This window comes from Oncorhynchus clarkii, chromosome 5 (genome assembly GCF_045791955.1).
Source record: "Oncorhynchus clarkii lewisi isolate Uvic-CL-2024 chromosome 5, UVic_Ocla_1.0, whole genome shotgun sequence".
In the NCBI taxonomy this organism is placed as follows: domain Eukaryota; kingdom Metazoa; phylum Chordata; class Actinopteri; order Salmoniformes; family Salmonidae; genus Oncorhynchus; species Oncorhynchus clarkii.
The window spans coordinates 73,139,680-73,155,724 of NC_092151.1; the positions used below are offsets into that span (position 1 = coordinate 73,139,680).

General features: G+C 43.7%; 1 protein-coding gene across 3 annotated transcripts in view; it reads right to left on the reverse strand.

Annotated features, from left to right (window-relative positions):
* The window catches only part of LOC139409365 (E3 ubiquitin-protein ligase LNX-like), an 88,874-nt gene that overhangs the window by 15,162 nt on the left and 57,667 nt on the right, over positions 1-16,045 (reverse strand). For all 3 annotated transcript variants that reach the window (XM_071154404.1, XM_071154403.1, XM_071154405.1), the window contains exons 5-6: positions 1,368-1,573; positions 609-1,028 (exon numbers count right to left, since the gene is read on the reverse strand). In XM_071154404.1, the coding sequence (XP_071010505.1) occupies positions 609-1,028; positions 1,368-1,573 (626 nt within the window). The remainder of the gene's footprint in view (positions 1-608; positions 1,029-1,367; positions 1,574-16,045) is intronic.

Below are 16,045 nucleotides of genomic sequence, written 5' to 3' on the forward strand. Positions count from 1 at the left end.
CGGATGAACATGCACACTCTCACACACACACACACACTCACAAGCACATGCACACACATTCGTGAGTACACACACACAGCTCGCCCTCCCGTGTTGCTCATTTGAGAGTGCCTGTGCTCTCTGTGCCGCAGAGCTACCTCCTAAATTACCCAGTCCAGCTCGTTAGCGCCTTAATTTGACTAATTTAATCGGTTTCCAGCCAGTTCTTAATCTCTGACAACAACAGTCTGCTGTGTGCCATGTTGGGTCCTCAGAGAACCCCAATTGCAAACCAGTCTCCTCAGACAAAAACCCAGAGAGCACAGCTACAGCTACATCCCACAGTCAACCAGAAACACACCACCGCAATTACCCAGCATCCACCAGGAAGCAGAGCCTCAGCCAAGCAGTAGAGCAGCGCCCAGTCGACCACAGACACACAACAATTAACCACAATTAACCTCAATGGACAGGGACAAAGCCAGCCAACAGAGTGCAATTAACCAGAACTACACACCACCATTAGCCATAATATCACAGGACCCAGAGACAAGAAATACATACCATTACCAACCATTGTAAACCACAACCAACCAATGCTCCCTAACCTCTAGCCCCTGCAGACTTACCTGGATGAGTAAAGTGGCGTGTTCTGGCGCTCCGTAGTGCAGGTCGTGTCCGTTGATGGCGAGGATGCGGTCGTTGACGCTGAGCTGCCCATCGTGTGCCGCCAGTCCGCCCTCCAGCAGGTGGAAGATAAAGACTCCATGTTCCTCTGGTCGTCTCACCAGCTTGATGCCCAGCTGCTCCTCTGGGGTGCTCTTAGCCAGGACCACGTGGATGCTGTCGTCCCTCAAGGGCTGGCCATGGGGGAGGCCATGAGGCGGGTAGCCCCCGGCTGCGTCGTGGGGGTGCCCGTGGTGCCCCGAGTGTGAGCGGTAACGGTGGCGCTGTTCTCTCAGCACTGTGAGTCGCAGCAGCTGGCAAGGCTGTTTGAGTGTGGCCAGGGCGTAGCAGTGGGGCACATTGCTGATGTCTATGCCATTCACCTGAAGATGAGAGGGAGAGGTGGAGTTAAGTCTCAGATTATATGCTGTGATGAGAAATCCAAATACACAACACATACAGGGAAAGGGGATGCCTAGTCAGTTGCACAACTGAATGCATTTGACCAAAATATGTCTTCCACATTTAACCCAACCCCTCTGAATCAAAAAGCTGCGGAGGCGCCCGGGGAGCGAGCAGAACGGCACATTTTCCCACCTTGCCAGCTCGTGGATTTGAACCAGCAACCTTACAGTTTCTGGCCCAACATTCTTCACCACCTGCCGCCCCTCAGTCACATACATGGCGAATAGTACTCCACCTTACTTTGAACAAAAACTGACCTTGAGGATCATGTCTCCGGGCAGCAAGCGTCCGTCCCGGGCGATTACCCCCTCCCTGTAGATGTCCTGGATGAGGATACGCACCAGGGGGGTCTCGTTGCCCCCCACAATGCTTATGGCCAGGGGCTCCGAGGGCTCACGGTTGATCTTAATACTGGTGACCTCACCATCAGGGATCAGGTGATGGAGCTGGGGTAGAGCCAGCACTGAGAGTGAAGGAGGGAAATATACATCCACTCATTCCAGGGTTTTTCTTTATTTTTATGTTTATCAAATCTATGAAATAACACATATGGAATCATGTAGTAACCCAAAAAAGGTTAAACAAATAAAAATATATTTTTTAAATTTGAGATTCTTTGCCTTAATGGCAGCTTTGTCTAGTACTGTATATATATATATATATATATATATATATATATATATATATATATATATATAGAGAGAGAGAGAGAGAGAGAGAGAGAGAGAGAGAGAGGGAGAGATAATGAGGGAGAGAGGGAGTGTGAGAGAGAGTAGAGAGAAATAGAGAGTGAGAGAATGAGGGAGGGAGAGAAGTTGTGTGTTACTCTGATTTCTATGATGAAAAGGAACTCTCACAGAGGCAGAATGCAAGGCCAAGGAGAAAGCAAAAGAAACAGAGAGAGAGAGCCAGAAATAGACAGAGGGAGGAAGCCAGAGAGGCCGCGTAGAGAGGTTTAGCGTTGAAGCAGCTGTCTCTACTCCCCCAGGTTAGCAAAACAAGCTTGTACAAGCCTAAGGGGAAAATCCACTTGGCTGATCATCTTTCCATATGTTTGTATCATTAGTCACATATATCTATACGTACCAAGTATGCTTGGGAAAAACCTGACATTGACTTTTCCACAAGGTTATTGCTTGGGTGGAGATAAAATCATACACATGTTTACACAGATACACACTGACTGTACTGACAGAGAACTGAGATATAAAGTTCCAACAAATACACAACCACAGCCTCATACTGTACACACTACCGTTCAAAAAATTGGGGTTACCTAGAAATGTCCTTGTTTTTGAAAGAAAAGCACATTTTCTGTCCATTAAAATAACATCAAATTGATCAGAAATACAGTGTAGACATTGTTAATGTTGTAAATGACTATTGTAGCTGGAAATGGCTGATTTTTAAAATAATATCTACATAGGCGTACAGAGACCCATTATCAGCAACCGGCACTCCTGTCTTCCAATGGCACGTTGTGTAAGCTAATCCAAGTTTATAATTTTAAAAGGCTAATTGATCAGTAGAAAACCCTTTCGCAATTATGTTAGCACAGCTGAAAACTGTTGTCCTGATTAAAGAAGCCATAAAACTGGGAGGGAGGGAGAGAAGTTGTGTGTCGCTATTCCATGCGACAAATTGCAAAGAAACTGAAGATCTCATACAACGCTGTGTACTACTCCCTTCACAGAACAGTGCAAACTGGCTCTAACCAGAATAGAAAGAGGAGTGGTAGGCCCCGATGCACAACTGAGCAAGAGGACAAGTACATTAGAGTGTCTAGTTTGAGAAACAGGCGCATCACAAGTTCTAAATAGTACCCGCAGAACATCAGTCTCAACGTCAACAGTGAAGAGGCGACTCCGGGATGCTGGCCTTCTAGGCAGAGCTTCTCTGTCCAGTGTCTGTGTTCTTTTGCCCATCTTAATCTTTTCTTTTTATTGGCCAGTCTGAGATATAGTTTTTTCTTTGCACCTCAACTATCAGGTGCACCTGTGTAATGATCATGCAGTTTAATCAGCTTATTGATATACCACACCTGTCAGGTGGATGGATTTTCTTGCCTAAGTAGAAATGCTCACTAACAGGGGCGTAAACAAATTTGTGCACAAAATCTGACAGTGTACGGGACATTTATGGGATTTTTTTATTTCAGCTCATGAAACATGGGACCAACACTTTACATGTTGCGTTCATATTTTTGTTCAGTGTAAATTATCCTTATATCTTCTTCTTTGTGCTATTTTTTAATAATCGCACAAACTTTCACTTACTTTCCCTTTAAGAGGCATTAAAACAGGGTTGTCAAACACATTCCATGGAGGGCCTAGTGTCTGCTGGTTTTATTTTTTTCCTTTAAATTAAGACCTAGACAACCAGGTGACCTTAATTAATCAATTGAGTACAGCGGAGAAGCGAAAACTCGCAGACACAGAAAACTTCCCTCCGTGGAATAAGTTTGACACATGCATTAGAAGAAAGCTTACCCTGGCGTGACGTTTTCAGAACCGTGTAAATCTCTCAAGGACAAGATTACTTTTATTGTTATATTTGCCTGTATTTACCCCCACAAAATGACATTTTAATTAGCTGCTAATGTGGCTGTCATAAAGAACTACAAATGTCATGATGATCTGGATAAGACTGCCGAATCGAGGCAAGGTTAGCTACATCTAATGTTAGCTACATTAGTAATGTAAAATGGGCAAAATGTCTTTAACTGGACGATTCTGTGAACTGCCTTGTGCTCTACATCTATCAGCCGTTCTACAGTGCCTTCAGAAATGTCACTGGCTTACACACAATACCCCATAATGTCAAAGTGGAATTATGTTTTTCACATTTTTTTTACAAATTCAAGTCAATAAGTATTCAACCCCTTTGTTATGGCATGCCCAAATAAGAGAAAAAAATTGTTAAACAAGTCACATAATAAATTGCATGGACTCACACTGTGTGAAATAGTAATGTTTAACATGATTTTTGAATGACTGCTTCATCTCTGTACCCTACACATAAAATTATCTGTGAGGTCCCTTAGTCCAGCAGGTAATTTCAAACACAGATTCAACCACAAAGACCAAGGAGGTTTTCCAATGCCTTGAAAAGAAGGGCACCTATTGGTAGGTGGGTAAAAAAAGCAAGCATTGAATATCCCTTTGAGCACGGTGAAGTTATTAATTACAATTTGGAATGTGTATCAATACACCCAGTCACTACAAAGATACAGGTGTCCTTCCTAACTCAGTTGCTGGAGAGGAAGGAAACCGCTCAGGGATTTCACCATAAAGCCAAACAGTTACAGAGTTTAATGGCTGTGATAGGAGAAAATTGAGGGTGGATCAACAACATTGTAGTTACTCCACAATACTAACCCAATTGACAGAGTGAAAAGAAGGAAGCCTGTACAGAATACAAATATTCTTAAACATGCATCCTGTTTGCAACAAGGCACTAAAGTAATATTGCAAAAAATGTGGAAAAGTTTTTGTCCTGAATACAAAGTGTTGTGTTTGGGGCAAATCAAACAACACATCACTGAGTACCACTCTCCATATTTTCAAGCATAGTGGTGGCTGCATCATGTTATGGGTATACTAATTTTGGGATAGGGGGCAGCATTTTCACTTTTGGATGAATAGCATGCCCAGAGTGAACTGCCTCCTACTCTGTCCCAGATGCTAATATATGCATATTACTAGTAGTATTGGATAGAAAACACTCTGAAGTTTCTAAAACTGTTTGAATGATGTCTGTGAGTATAACAGAACTCATATGGCAGGCGAAAACCTGAGAAAAATCCAACCAGGAAGTGGGACATCTGACATTTGTAGTTTTTCAAAGCTTGGCCTACTGAATACACAGTGGGATATGGATAAAGTTGCACTTCCTACGGCTTCCACTAGATGTCAACCGTCGTTAAAAACTTGAATGAGGATTCTACTATAAAGGAGGGGCTCATGAGACCTATTTGAGTCAGTGGTCTGGCAGAGTGTCTCAGGCTCGTGATGCGCGCTCCCGACAGAGTTACCTCTCGTTCCGGTGCTTTTCTTCAGACATAGGAATTCTCTGGTTGGAACATTATTGATGTTTTATGTTAAAAACATCCTAACGATTGATTCCATACATCGTTTAACTTGTTTCTACGACCTGTAACGGAACTTTTTGAGTTTAATTAGTGGGCTGAACACGCTAACAACAAGTTGCTGTTTGGCCATAAATGATGGACTTTATGGAACTGAAATCGACAAGATGTTTATCTTTCATTTGCTGTATTGGACTTGTTAATGTGTGAAAGTTACATATTTCTAAAAAATATTTTTGAATTTCGCGCACTGCCTTTTCAACAGAATGTTGTCGAGGGGTTCCCCTAGCGGAACGCTGCGCTTGAAATGAAGGACTTGGGAGTTTTTCAAGATAAAAAAAAGCGTAATGTAGCTAAGCACAGGAAAAATTCTAGAGAAAAACTTGGTTCAGTCAGTTATCCACCAGACACTGGAAGATGAATTCACCGTTCAGCAGGAGAATAACCTTAAACAGACGACCACATCTACACTGGAGTTGCTTAACAAGAGGACAGTAAATGTTCCCGAATGGCCGAGTTACAGTTTTGACTTAAATCAAAACTGTAAACTGGTTGTCTAGCAATGAGAAACAACGAAGTTGACAGAGAAAAACTCACAGCTTTAATTGCTGCCAAATGTGCTCCCACAAACTATTGACTCAGGGGTGCGAATACCTATGTAAATTAGATATTTCTGTATTTCATTTTCAATACATTGACAAACATTTCTAAAAACATGTTTTCACATTGTCATTATGGGGTATTGTGGGCAGATAGTTGAGATAAACACAAATATTTAATCAAATTGGAACCAGGTTGTAACACAACAAAATGTGGAATAAGTCAAGGGGTATGAACACTTTCTGAAGGCACTGTATCTCTCCCTCCCTGCTCATTCTCTCTTTCTTTCTCTCTGGCCAACTCTCTCCCCCTATCTCTCTTGTTCCATAGCCCCAGTCCCTAGTTCTAATCGCGCTGCAGTTTCTCCCTTCCAAAGTCAATATTTTCTCTTCATTGCTTCCAGGGAGAAGATCACAGACCTGTTGTTGTTACACTCTCTCTCTCTCTCTCTCTCTCTCTCTCTCTCTCTCTCTCTCTCTCTCTCTCTCTCTCTCTCTCTCTCTCTCTCTCTCTCTCTCTCTCTCTCTCTCTCTCTCTCTCTCTCTCTCTCTCTCTCTCTCTCTCTCTCTCTCTCTCTCTCTCTCTCTCTCTCTCTCTCTCTCTCTCTCTCTCTCAACCATTACGGCTCATCCTCCACTACTCATCCTACTCTTCATGACTCCTTCCATCCCTCTCATTCTCCATGGTCGTCCTGTATACTGCATCCCTCTGAAATAGATCCTGTATGCCTCTGAAATAGATTATGTATGTGTCTGAAATAGATTCTGTATCCCTCTGCAATAGAATATGTATCCCTCTGCAATAAACACAGTAACCCTCTACAAATCATGTATTTCATCACAGGCCTGCTATTAGACCCATGGGCTAATAGCAGGTGAGGAGGTAGAAGAGGGACCAGCAGCTCTCTGTCCCTGTCCCCTGGAGGTCCCTCTCTCTCCTCCAACCTAGTCCACAGGCAGCCAATCTCCCATCTGATCACTCTCTTCTGTTCTGTTTTGTTCTGAGGGATCAGTGGACTCTTATGCAATGTGCAGTTGAATAATTAAAGGAACATATGTTGGTGAAGTTACGCTGGGGGATATCAGCAGTGTTACCTCAGCACAGAGCCAAAGGATCTGCTCACAAATACATGCACAAAAAAAACTAACACAGGCAGACATTTACATAAACACAAATCAATGCAAGCACAGGCATGCACATAGACACAAAAATGCACTGAGCTCAAACACACACACGCACACCTAAAACCTCTACAGGGAATCACAAAAACTGCAGACACAGCATAAAGAGCACTGACATAATACTGAACTAAACACAACCCCCACTGACATCACACTGACCTAAACACAACTCCACACTGACGTCATACTGAACTAAACACAACCCCCAATGATATCCTACTGCTATTAACACAACCCCATTGACTTCATACTGACCTAAACACAACTCCACACTGACGTCATACTGAACTAAACACAACCCCCAATGATATCCTACTGCTATTAACACAACCCCATTGACTTCATACTGAACTACAAACAACCCCCATTGACATCATACTGAACTAAACACAACCCGCACTAATGTCATACTAAACTAAACACAACCCCCACTTACTTCATACTGAACGAAACACAACCCCCACTGACGTAATACTGAACTGAAAACAACCCCCACTGACATCATAGTGAACTCAACACAACCCCCGCTGACATCACACTGAAATAAAAACAAACCAACTGACTTCGTACTGAACTAAACACAACCCCCACTGACATCACACTGAACTAAACACAAACCAACTGACTTCGTACTGAACTAAACACAACCCCCAATGACATGATACTGAACTTAACACAACCCCTACTGACGTCACACTGAACTAAACACAACCCCCAATGACATGATACTGAACTTAACACAACCCCTACTGACGTCACACTGAACTAAACACAACTGGCTGTCTTACTGAACTAACCACAAACCCCACTGACATCATACTGAACTTAACACAACCCCTACTGACGTCACACTGAACTAAACACAACACCCCACGGCTGTCTTACTGAACTAACCACAAACCCCACTGACTTCATACTGAACTAAACATAACCCCCGACTGACGTAATACTGAACTAAACACAACCGCCACTGACATTATACTGAACTAAACACAACCCCCGCTGACGTAATACTGAACTAAACACAACCCCCACTGACATTATACTGAACTAAACACAACCCCCGCTGACGTAGTATAAACTAAACACAACCCCCGCTGACGTAATACTAAACTAAACACAACCCCCACTTACGTAATATAAACTAAACACAACCCCCGCTGACGTAATACTGAACTAAACACAACCCCCACTTACGTAATACTGAACTAAACACAACCCCCAATGATATCCTACTGCTATTAACACAACCCCATTGACTTCATACTGACCTAAACACAACTCCACACTGACGTCATACTGAACTAAACACAACCCCCAATGATATCCTACTGCTATTAACACAACCCCATTGACTTCATACTGACCTAAACACAACTCCACACTGACGTCATACTGAACTAAACACAACCCCCAATGATATCCTACTGCTATTAACACAACCCCATTGACTTCATACTGAACTACAAACAACCCCCATTGACATCATACTGAACTAAACACAACCCGCACTAATGTCATACTAAACTAAACACAACCCCCACTTACTTCATACTAAACTAAACACATCAACCACTGATGTCAAACAGAACTAAATACAACGCCCGCTGACATCATAGTGAACTAAACACAATTCCTGCAGACGTCATACTGAACAATTCGCAACCCCCACTGACATCATACTGAACTAAACACAACCCCCACTGACATCATACTGAACAATTCACAATCCCCACTGACATTACACTGAACAATTCACAACCCCCACTGACTTCATACTGAACTAACCACACACCCCACTGACATCATACTGAACTATTCACAACCCCCACTGACATCATACTGAACAATTCACAACCCCCACTGACTTCATACTGAACTAACCACACACCCCCACTTACGTAATATAAACTAAACACAACCCCCGCTGACGTAATACTGAACTAAACACAACCCCCACTTACGTAATACTGAACTAAACACAACCCCCAATGATATCCTACTGCTATTAACACAACCCCATTGACTTCATACTGACCTAAACACAACTCCACACTGACGGCATACTGAACTAAACACAACCCCCAATGATATCCTACTGCTATTAACACAACCCCATTGACTTCATACTGAACTACAAACAACCCCCATTGACATCATACTGAACTAAACACAACCCGCACTAATGTCATACTAAACTAAACACAACCCCCACTTACTTCATACTGAACGAAACACAACCCCCACTGACGTAATACTGAACTGAAAACAACCCCCACTGACATCATAGTGAACTCAACACAACCCCCGCTGACATCACACTGAAATAAAAACAAACCAACTGACTTCGTACTGAACTAAACACAACCCCCACTGACATCACACTGAACTAAACACAAACCAACTGACTTCGTACTGAACAAAACACAACCCCCAATGACATGATACTGAACTTAACACAACCCCTACTGACGTCACACTGAACTAAACACAACCCCCACTGACATCATACTGAACTTAACACAACCCCTTCTGACTTCACACTGAACTAAACACAACACCCCACGGCTGTCTTACTGAACTAACCACAAACCCCACTGACTTCATACTGAACTAAACATAACCCCCACTGACGTCATACTAAACACAACCCCTACTGACGTCATAGTGAACTGAACACAACCGCCACTGACATTATACTGAAATAAACACAACCCCCGCTGACGTAATACTGAACTAAACACAACCCCCGCTGACGTAATACTGAACTAAACACAACCCCCGCTGACGTAATACTGAACTAAACACAACCCCCGCTGACGTAATAATTAACTAAACACAACCCCCGCTGACGTAATACTGAACTAAACACAACCGCCACTGACATTATACTGAACTAAACACAACCCCCGCTGACGTAATACTAAACTAAACACAACCCCCGCTGACGTAATATAAACTAAACACAACCCCCGCTGACGTAATATAAACTAAACACAACCGCCACTGACATTATACTGAACTAAACACAACCCCCGCTGACGTAATACTGAACTAAACACAACCGCCACTGACATTATACTAAACACAACCCCCGCTGACGTAATATAAACTAAACACAACCCCCGCTGACGTAATATAAACTAAAACACAACCCCCGCTGACGTAATACTGAACTAAACACAACCCCCGCTGACGTAATATAAACTAAACACAACCCCCGCTGACGTAATACTGAACTAAACACAACCCCCACTTACGTAATACTGAACTAAACACAACCCCCGCTGACATAATACTGAACTAAACACAACCCCCGCTGACGTAATACTGAACTAAACACAACCCCCACTGACGTAATACTAAACTAAACACAACCCCCGCTGACGTAATACTGAACTAAACACAACCCCCGCTGACGTAATACTAAACACAACCCCCACTGACGTAATACTAAACCAAACACAACCCCCGCTGACGTAATACTGAACTAAACACAACCCCCGCTGACGTAATACTAAACTAAACACAACCCCCGCTGAAGTAATACTAAACACAACCCCCGCTGACGTAATACTGAACTAAGCACAACCCCCGCTGACGTAATACTAAACACAACCCCCACTTACGTAATACTAAACACAGCCCCCACTGACATCATACTAAACTAAACACAACCCCCGCTGACGTAATACTGAACTAAGCGCGAACCACTGCTTTTAATCAGGGCAAGGTGTCTGGTAACATGACCGAATACAAACAGTGCAGCTATTCCCTCCGCAAGGCTATCAAACAAGCTAAGCGTCAGTACAGAGACAAAGTAGAATCTCAATTCAACGGCTCAGACACAAGAGGCATGTGGCAGGGTCTACAGTCAATCACGGACTACAGGAAGAAATCCAGCCCAGTCACGGACCAGGATGTCCTGCTCCCAGGCAGACTAAATAACTTTTTTGCCCGCTTTGAGGACAATACAGTGCCACTGACACGGCCTGCAACGAAAACTTGCGGTCTCTCCTTCACTGCAGCCGAGGTGAGTAAGACATTTAAACGTGTTAACCCTCGCAAGGCTGCAGGCCCAGACGGCATCCCCAGCCGCGCCCTCAGAGCATGCGCAGACCAGCTGGCCGGTGTGTTTACGGACATATTCAATCAATCCCTATACCAGTCTGCTGTTCCCACATGCTTCAAGAGGGCCACCATTGTTCCTGTTCCCAAGAAAGATAAGGTAACTGAGCTAAACGACTACCGCCCCGTAGCACTCACTTCCGTCATCATGAAGTGCTTTGAGAGACTAGTCAAGGACCATATCACCTCCACCCTACCTGACACCCTAGACCCACTCCAATTTGCTTACCGCCCAAATAGGTCCACAGTCGATGCAATCTCAACCACACTGCACACTGCCCTAACCCATCTGGACAAGAGGAATACCTATGTGAGAATGCTGTTCATTGACTACAGCTCGGCATTCAACACCATAGTACCCTCCAAGCTCGTCATCAAGCTCGAGACCCTGGGTCTCGACCCCGCCCTGTGCAACTGGGTACTGGACTTCCTGACGGGCCGCCCCCAGGTGGTGAGGGTAGGCAACAACATCTCCTCCCCGCTGATCCTCAACACTGGGGCCCCACAAGGGTGCGTTCTGAGCCCTCTCCTGTACTCCCTGTTCACCCACGACTGCGTGGCCACGCACGCCTCCAACTCAATCATCAAGTTTGCGGACGACACAACAGTGGTAGGCTTGATTACCAACAACGACGAGACGGCCTACAGGGAGGAGGTGAGGGCCCTCGGAGTGTGGTGTCAGGAAAATAACCTCACACTCAACGTCAACAAAACTAAGGAGATGATTGTGGACTTCAGGAAACAGCAGAGGGAACACCATCCACATCGATGGAACAGTAGTGGAGAGGGTAGCAAGTTTTAAGTTCCTCGGCATACACATCACAGACAAACTGAATTGGTCCACTCACACAGACAGCATTGTGAAGAAGGCGCAGCAGCGCCTCTTCAACCTCAGGAGGCTGAAGAAATTCGGCTTGTCACCAAAAGCACTCACAAACTTCTACAGATGCACAATCGAGAGCATCCTGGCGGGCTGTATCACCGCCTGGTACGGCAACTGCTCCGCCCTCAACCGTAAGGCTCTCCAGAGGGTAGTGAGGTCTGCACAACGCATCACCGGGGGCAAACTACCTGCCCTCCAGGACACCTACACCACCCGATGTCACAGGAAGGCCATAAAGATCATCAAGGACATCAACCACCCGAGCCACTGCCTGTTCACCCCGCTATCATCCAGAAGGCGAGGTCAGTACAGGTGCATCAAAGCTGGGACCGAGAGACTGAAAAACAGCTTCTATCTCAAGGCTATCAGACTGTTAAACAGCCACCACTAACATTGAGTGGCTGCTGCCAACACACTGACACTGACTCAACTCCAGCCACTTTAATAATGGGAATTGATGGGAAATGATGTAAATATATCACTAGCCACTTTAAACAATGCTACCTTATATAATGTTACTTACCCTACATTATTCATCTCATAGGCATACGTATTTACTGTACTCTATATCATCGACTGTATCCTTATGTAATACATGTATCACTAGCCACTTTAACTATGCCACTTTGTTTACATACTCATCTCATATGTATATACTGTACTCGATACAATCTACTGTATCTGCCTATGCTGCTCTGTACCATCACTCATTCATATATCCTTATGTACATATTCTTTATCCCCTCACACTGTGTACAAGACAGTAGTTTTGGAATTGTTAGTTAGATTACTTGTTGGTTATTACTGCATTGTCGGAACTAGAAGCACAAGCATTTCGCTACACTCGCATTAACATCTGCTAACCATGTGTATGTGACAAATAAATTTGATTTGATTTGATTTGATTTGAACTTAACACAACCCCCGCTGACATAATACTGAACTAAACACAACCCCCACTGACATCATACTAAACTAAACACATCAACCACTGATGTCAAACAGAACTAAATACAACGCCCGCTGACATCATAGTGAACTAAACACAATTCCTGCAGACGTCATACTGAACAATTCGCAACCCCCACTGACATCATACTGAACTAAACACAACCCCCACTGACATCATACTGAACAATTCACAACCCCCACTGACATCATACTGAACAATTCACAACCCCCACTGACTTCATACTGAACTAACCACACACCCCACTGACATCATACTGAACTATTCACAACCCCCACTGACATCATACTGAACAATTCACAACCCCCACTGACTTCATACTGAACTAACCACACACCCCACTGACATCATACTGAACTATTCACAACCCCCACTGACATCATACTGAACTATTCACAACCCCCACTGACGTCAAATTGAACTAAACAACCATCGCTGACATCATACTGAACTGAGCACAACCCCCACTGAAGTCATACTGAACTGAACACAACACCCACTGACGTCATACTGAACTGAACACAACACTCACTGACGTCATACTGAACTATTCACAACCCCCACTGACATCATACTGAACTAAATACAACCCCCACTGATATACTACTGAACTAAACACAATTCCCGCTGACAGAGCTAAACACAACCCCAAGTGACGTCATACTGAACTAAATTTAACCCTCACTGACTTCATACTGAACTAAGCACAATCCCAGCTGACTTCATACTGAACTAAACACAATCCCAGCTGACTTCATACTGAACTAAACACAACCCCCACCAACATCATACTGAACTAAACACAACCCATACTAATGTCATACTGAACTAACCACAACCCCCACTGATGTAATACTTAACTAAACACAACCCCCACTGACTTCATACGGAACTAAACACAACCCCCACTTACGTCAAACTGAACTTATCACAATGACCACTGACAACATACTGAACTAAATTCAACACCCACTGATGACATTCTGAACTAAACACAACCCCCACTAACTTCATATTGAACTAAACAGAACCCCCACTAACTTCATATTGAACTAAACAGAACCCCCACTAACTTCATATTGAACTAAACACAACCCCCACTAACTTCATATTGAACTAAACAGAACCCCAACTGACATCATACTAACCTAAACACAACCCCCACTGACATCATACTGAACAAAACACAACACCCACTGACTTCATACTGAACTAAACACAACCCCACTGACATCATTCTGAACTAAACACAACCCCCACTGAAGTCATACTGAACTATTCACAACCCACACTGAAGTCATACTAAACTAAACACAACCCGCACGGATGTCATACTAAACTAAACACAACCCCCGCTGACGTAATACTGAACTATTCACAAACCACACTGACATCTTACTGAAAAAAATCACAACCCCACCTACTTCATACTGAACTAAACAAATCCCCCAACCAACGTCATATTGAACTAAACACAACCCCCACTGATGTAATAATTAACTAAACACAACCCCCGCTGACGTAATACTAAACTAAACACAACCCCCGCTGACGTAATACTAAACTAAACACAACCCCCGCTGACGTAATACTAAACTAAACACAACCCCCCGCTGACGTAATACTAAACTAAACACAACGCCCGCTGACGTAATACTAAACTAAACACAACCCCCACTGACATTATACTGAACTAAACACAACCCCCGCTGACGTAATACTAAACTAAACACAACCCCCACCGACGTCATATTGAACTAACCACAAACCCCACTGATGTAATAATTAACTAAACACAACCCCCGCTGACGTAATACTAAACTAAACACAACCCCCACTGACATTATACTGAACTAAACACAACCCCCGCTGACGTAATACTAAACTAAACACAACCCCCGCTGACGTAATACTAAACTAAACACAACCCCCACTGACATTATACTGAACTAAACACAACCCCCGCTGACGTAATACTAAACTAAACACAACCCCCACCGACGTCATATTGAACTAACCACAACTCCCACTGATGTAATAATTAACTAAACACAACCCCCGCTGACGTAATACTAAACTAAACACAACCCCCACTGACATTATACTGAACTAAACACAACTCCACACTGACGTCATACTGAACTAAACACAACCCCCAATGATATCCTACTGCTATTAACACAACCCCATTGACTTCATACTGACCTAAACACAACTCCACACTGACGTCATACTGAACTAAACACAACCCCCAATGATATCCTACTGCTATTAACACAACCCCATTGACTTCATACTGACCTAAACACAACTCCACACTGACGTCATACTGAACTAAACACAACCCCCAATGATATCCTACTGCTATTAACACAACCCCATTGACTTCATACTGACCTAAACACAACTCCACACTGACGTCATACTGAACTAAACACAACCCCCAATGATATCCTACTGCTATTAACACAACCCCATTGACTTCATACTGAACTACAAACAACCCCCATTGACATCATACTGAACTAAACACAACCCGCACTAATGTCATACTAAACTAAACACAACCCCCACTTACTTCATACTGAACGAAACACAACCCCCACTGACGTAATACTGAACTGAAAACAACCCCCACTGACATCATAGTGAACTCAACACAACCCCCGCTGACATCACACTGAACTAAACACAAACCAACTGACTTCGTACTGAACTAAACACAACCCCCAATGACATGATACTGAACTTAACACAACCCCTACTGACGTCACACTGAACTAAACACAACACCCCACGGCTGTCTTACTGAACTAACCACAAACCCCACTGACTTCATACTGAACTAAACATAACCCCCACTGACGTCATACTAAACACAACCCCTACTGACGTCATAGTGAACTGAACACAACCGCCACTGACATTATACTGAAATAAACACAACCCCCGCTGACGTAATACTGAACTAAACACAACCCCCGCTGACGTAATACTGAACTAAACACAACCGCCGCTGACGTAGTATAAACTAAACACAACCCCCGCTGACGTAATACTAAACTAAACACAACCCCCACTTACGT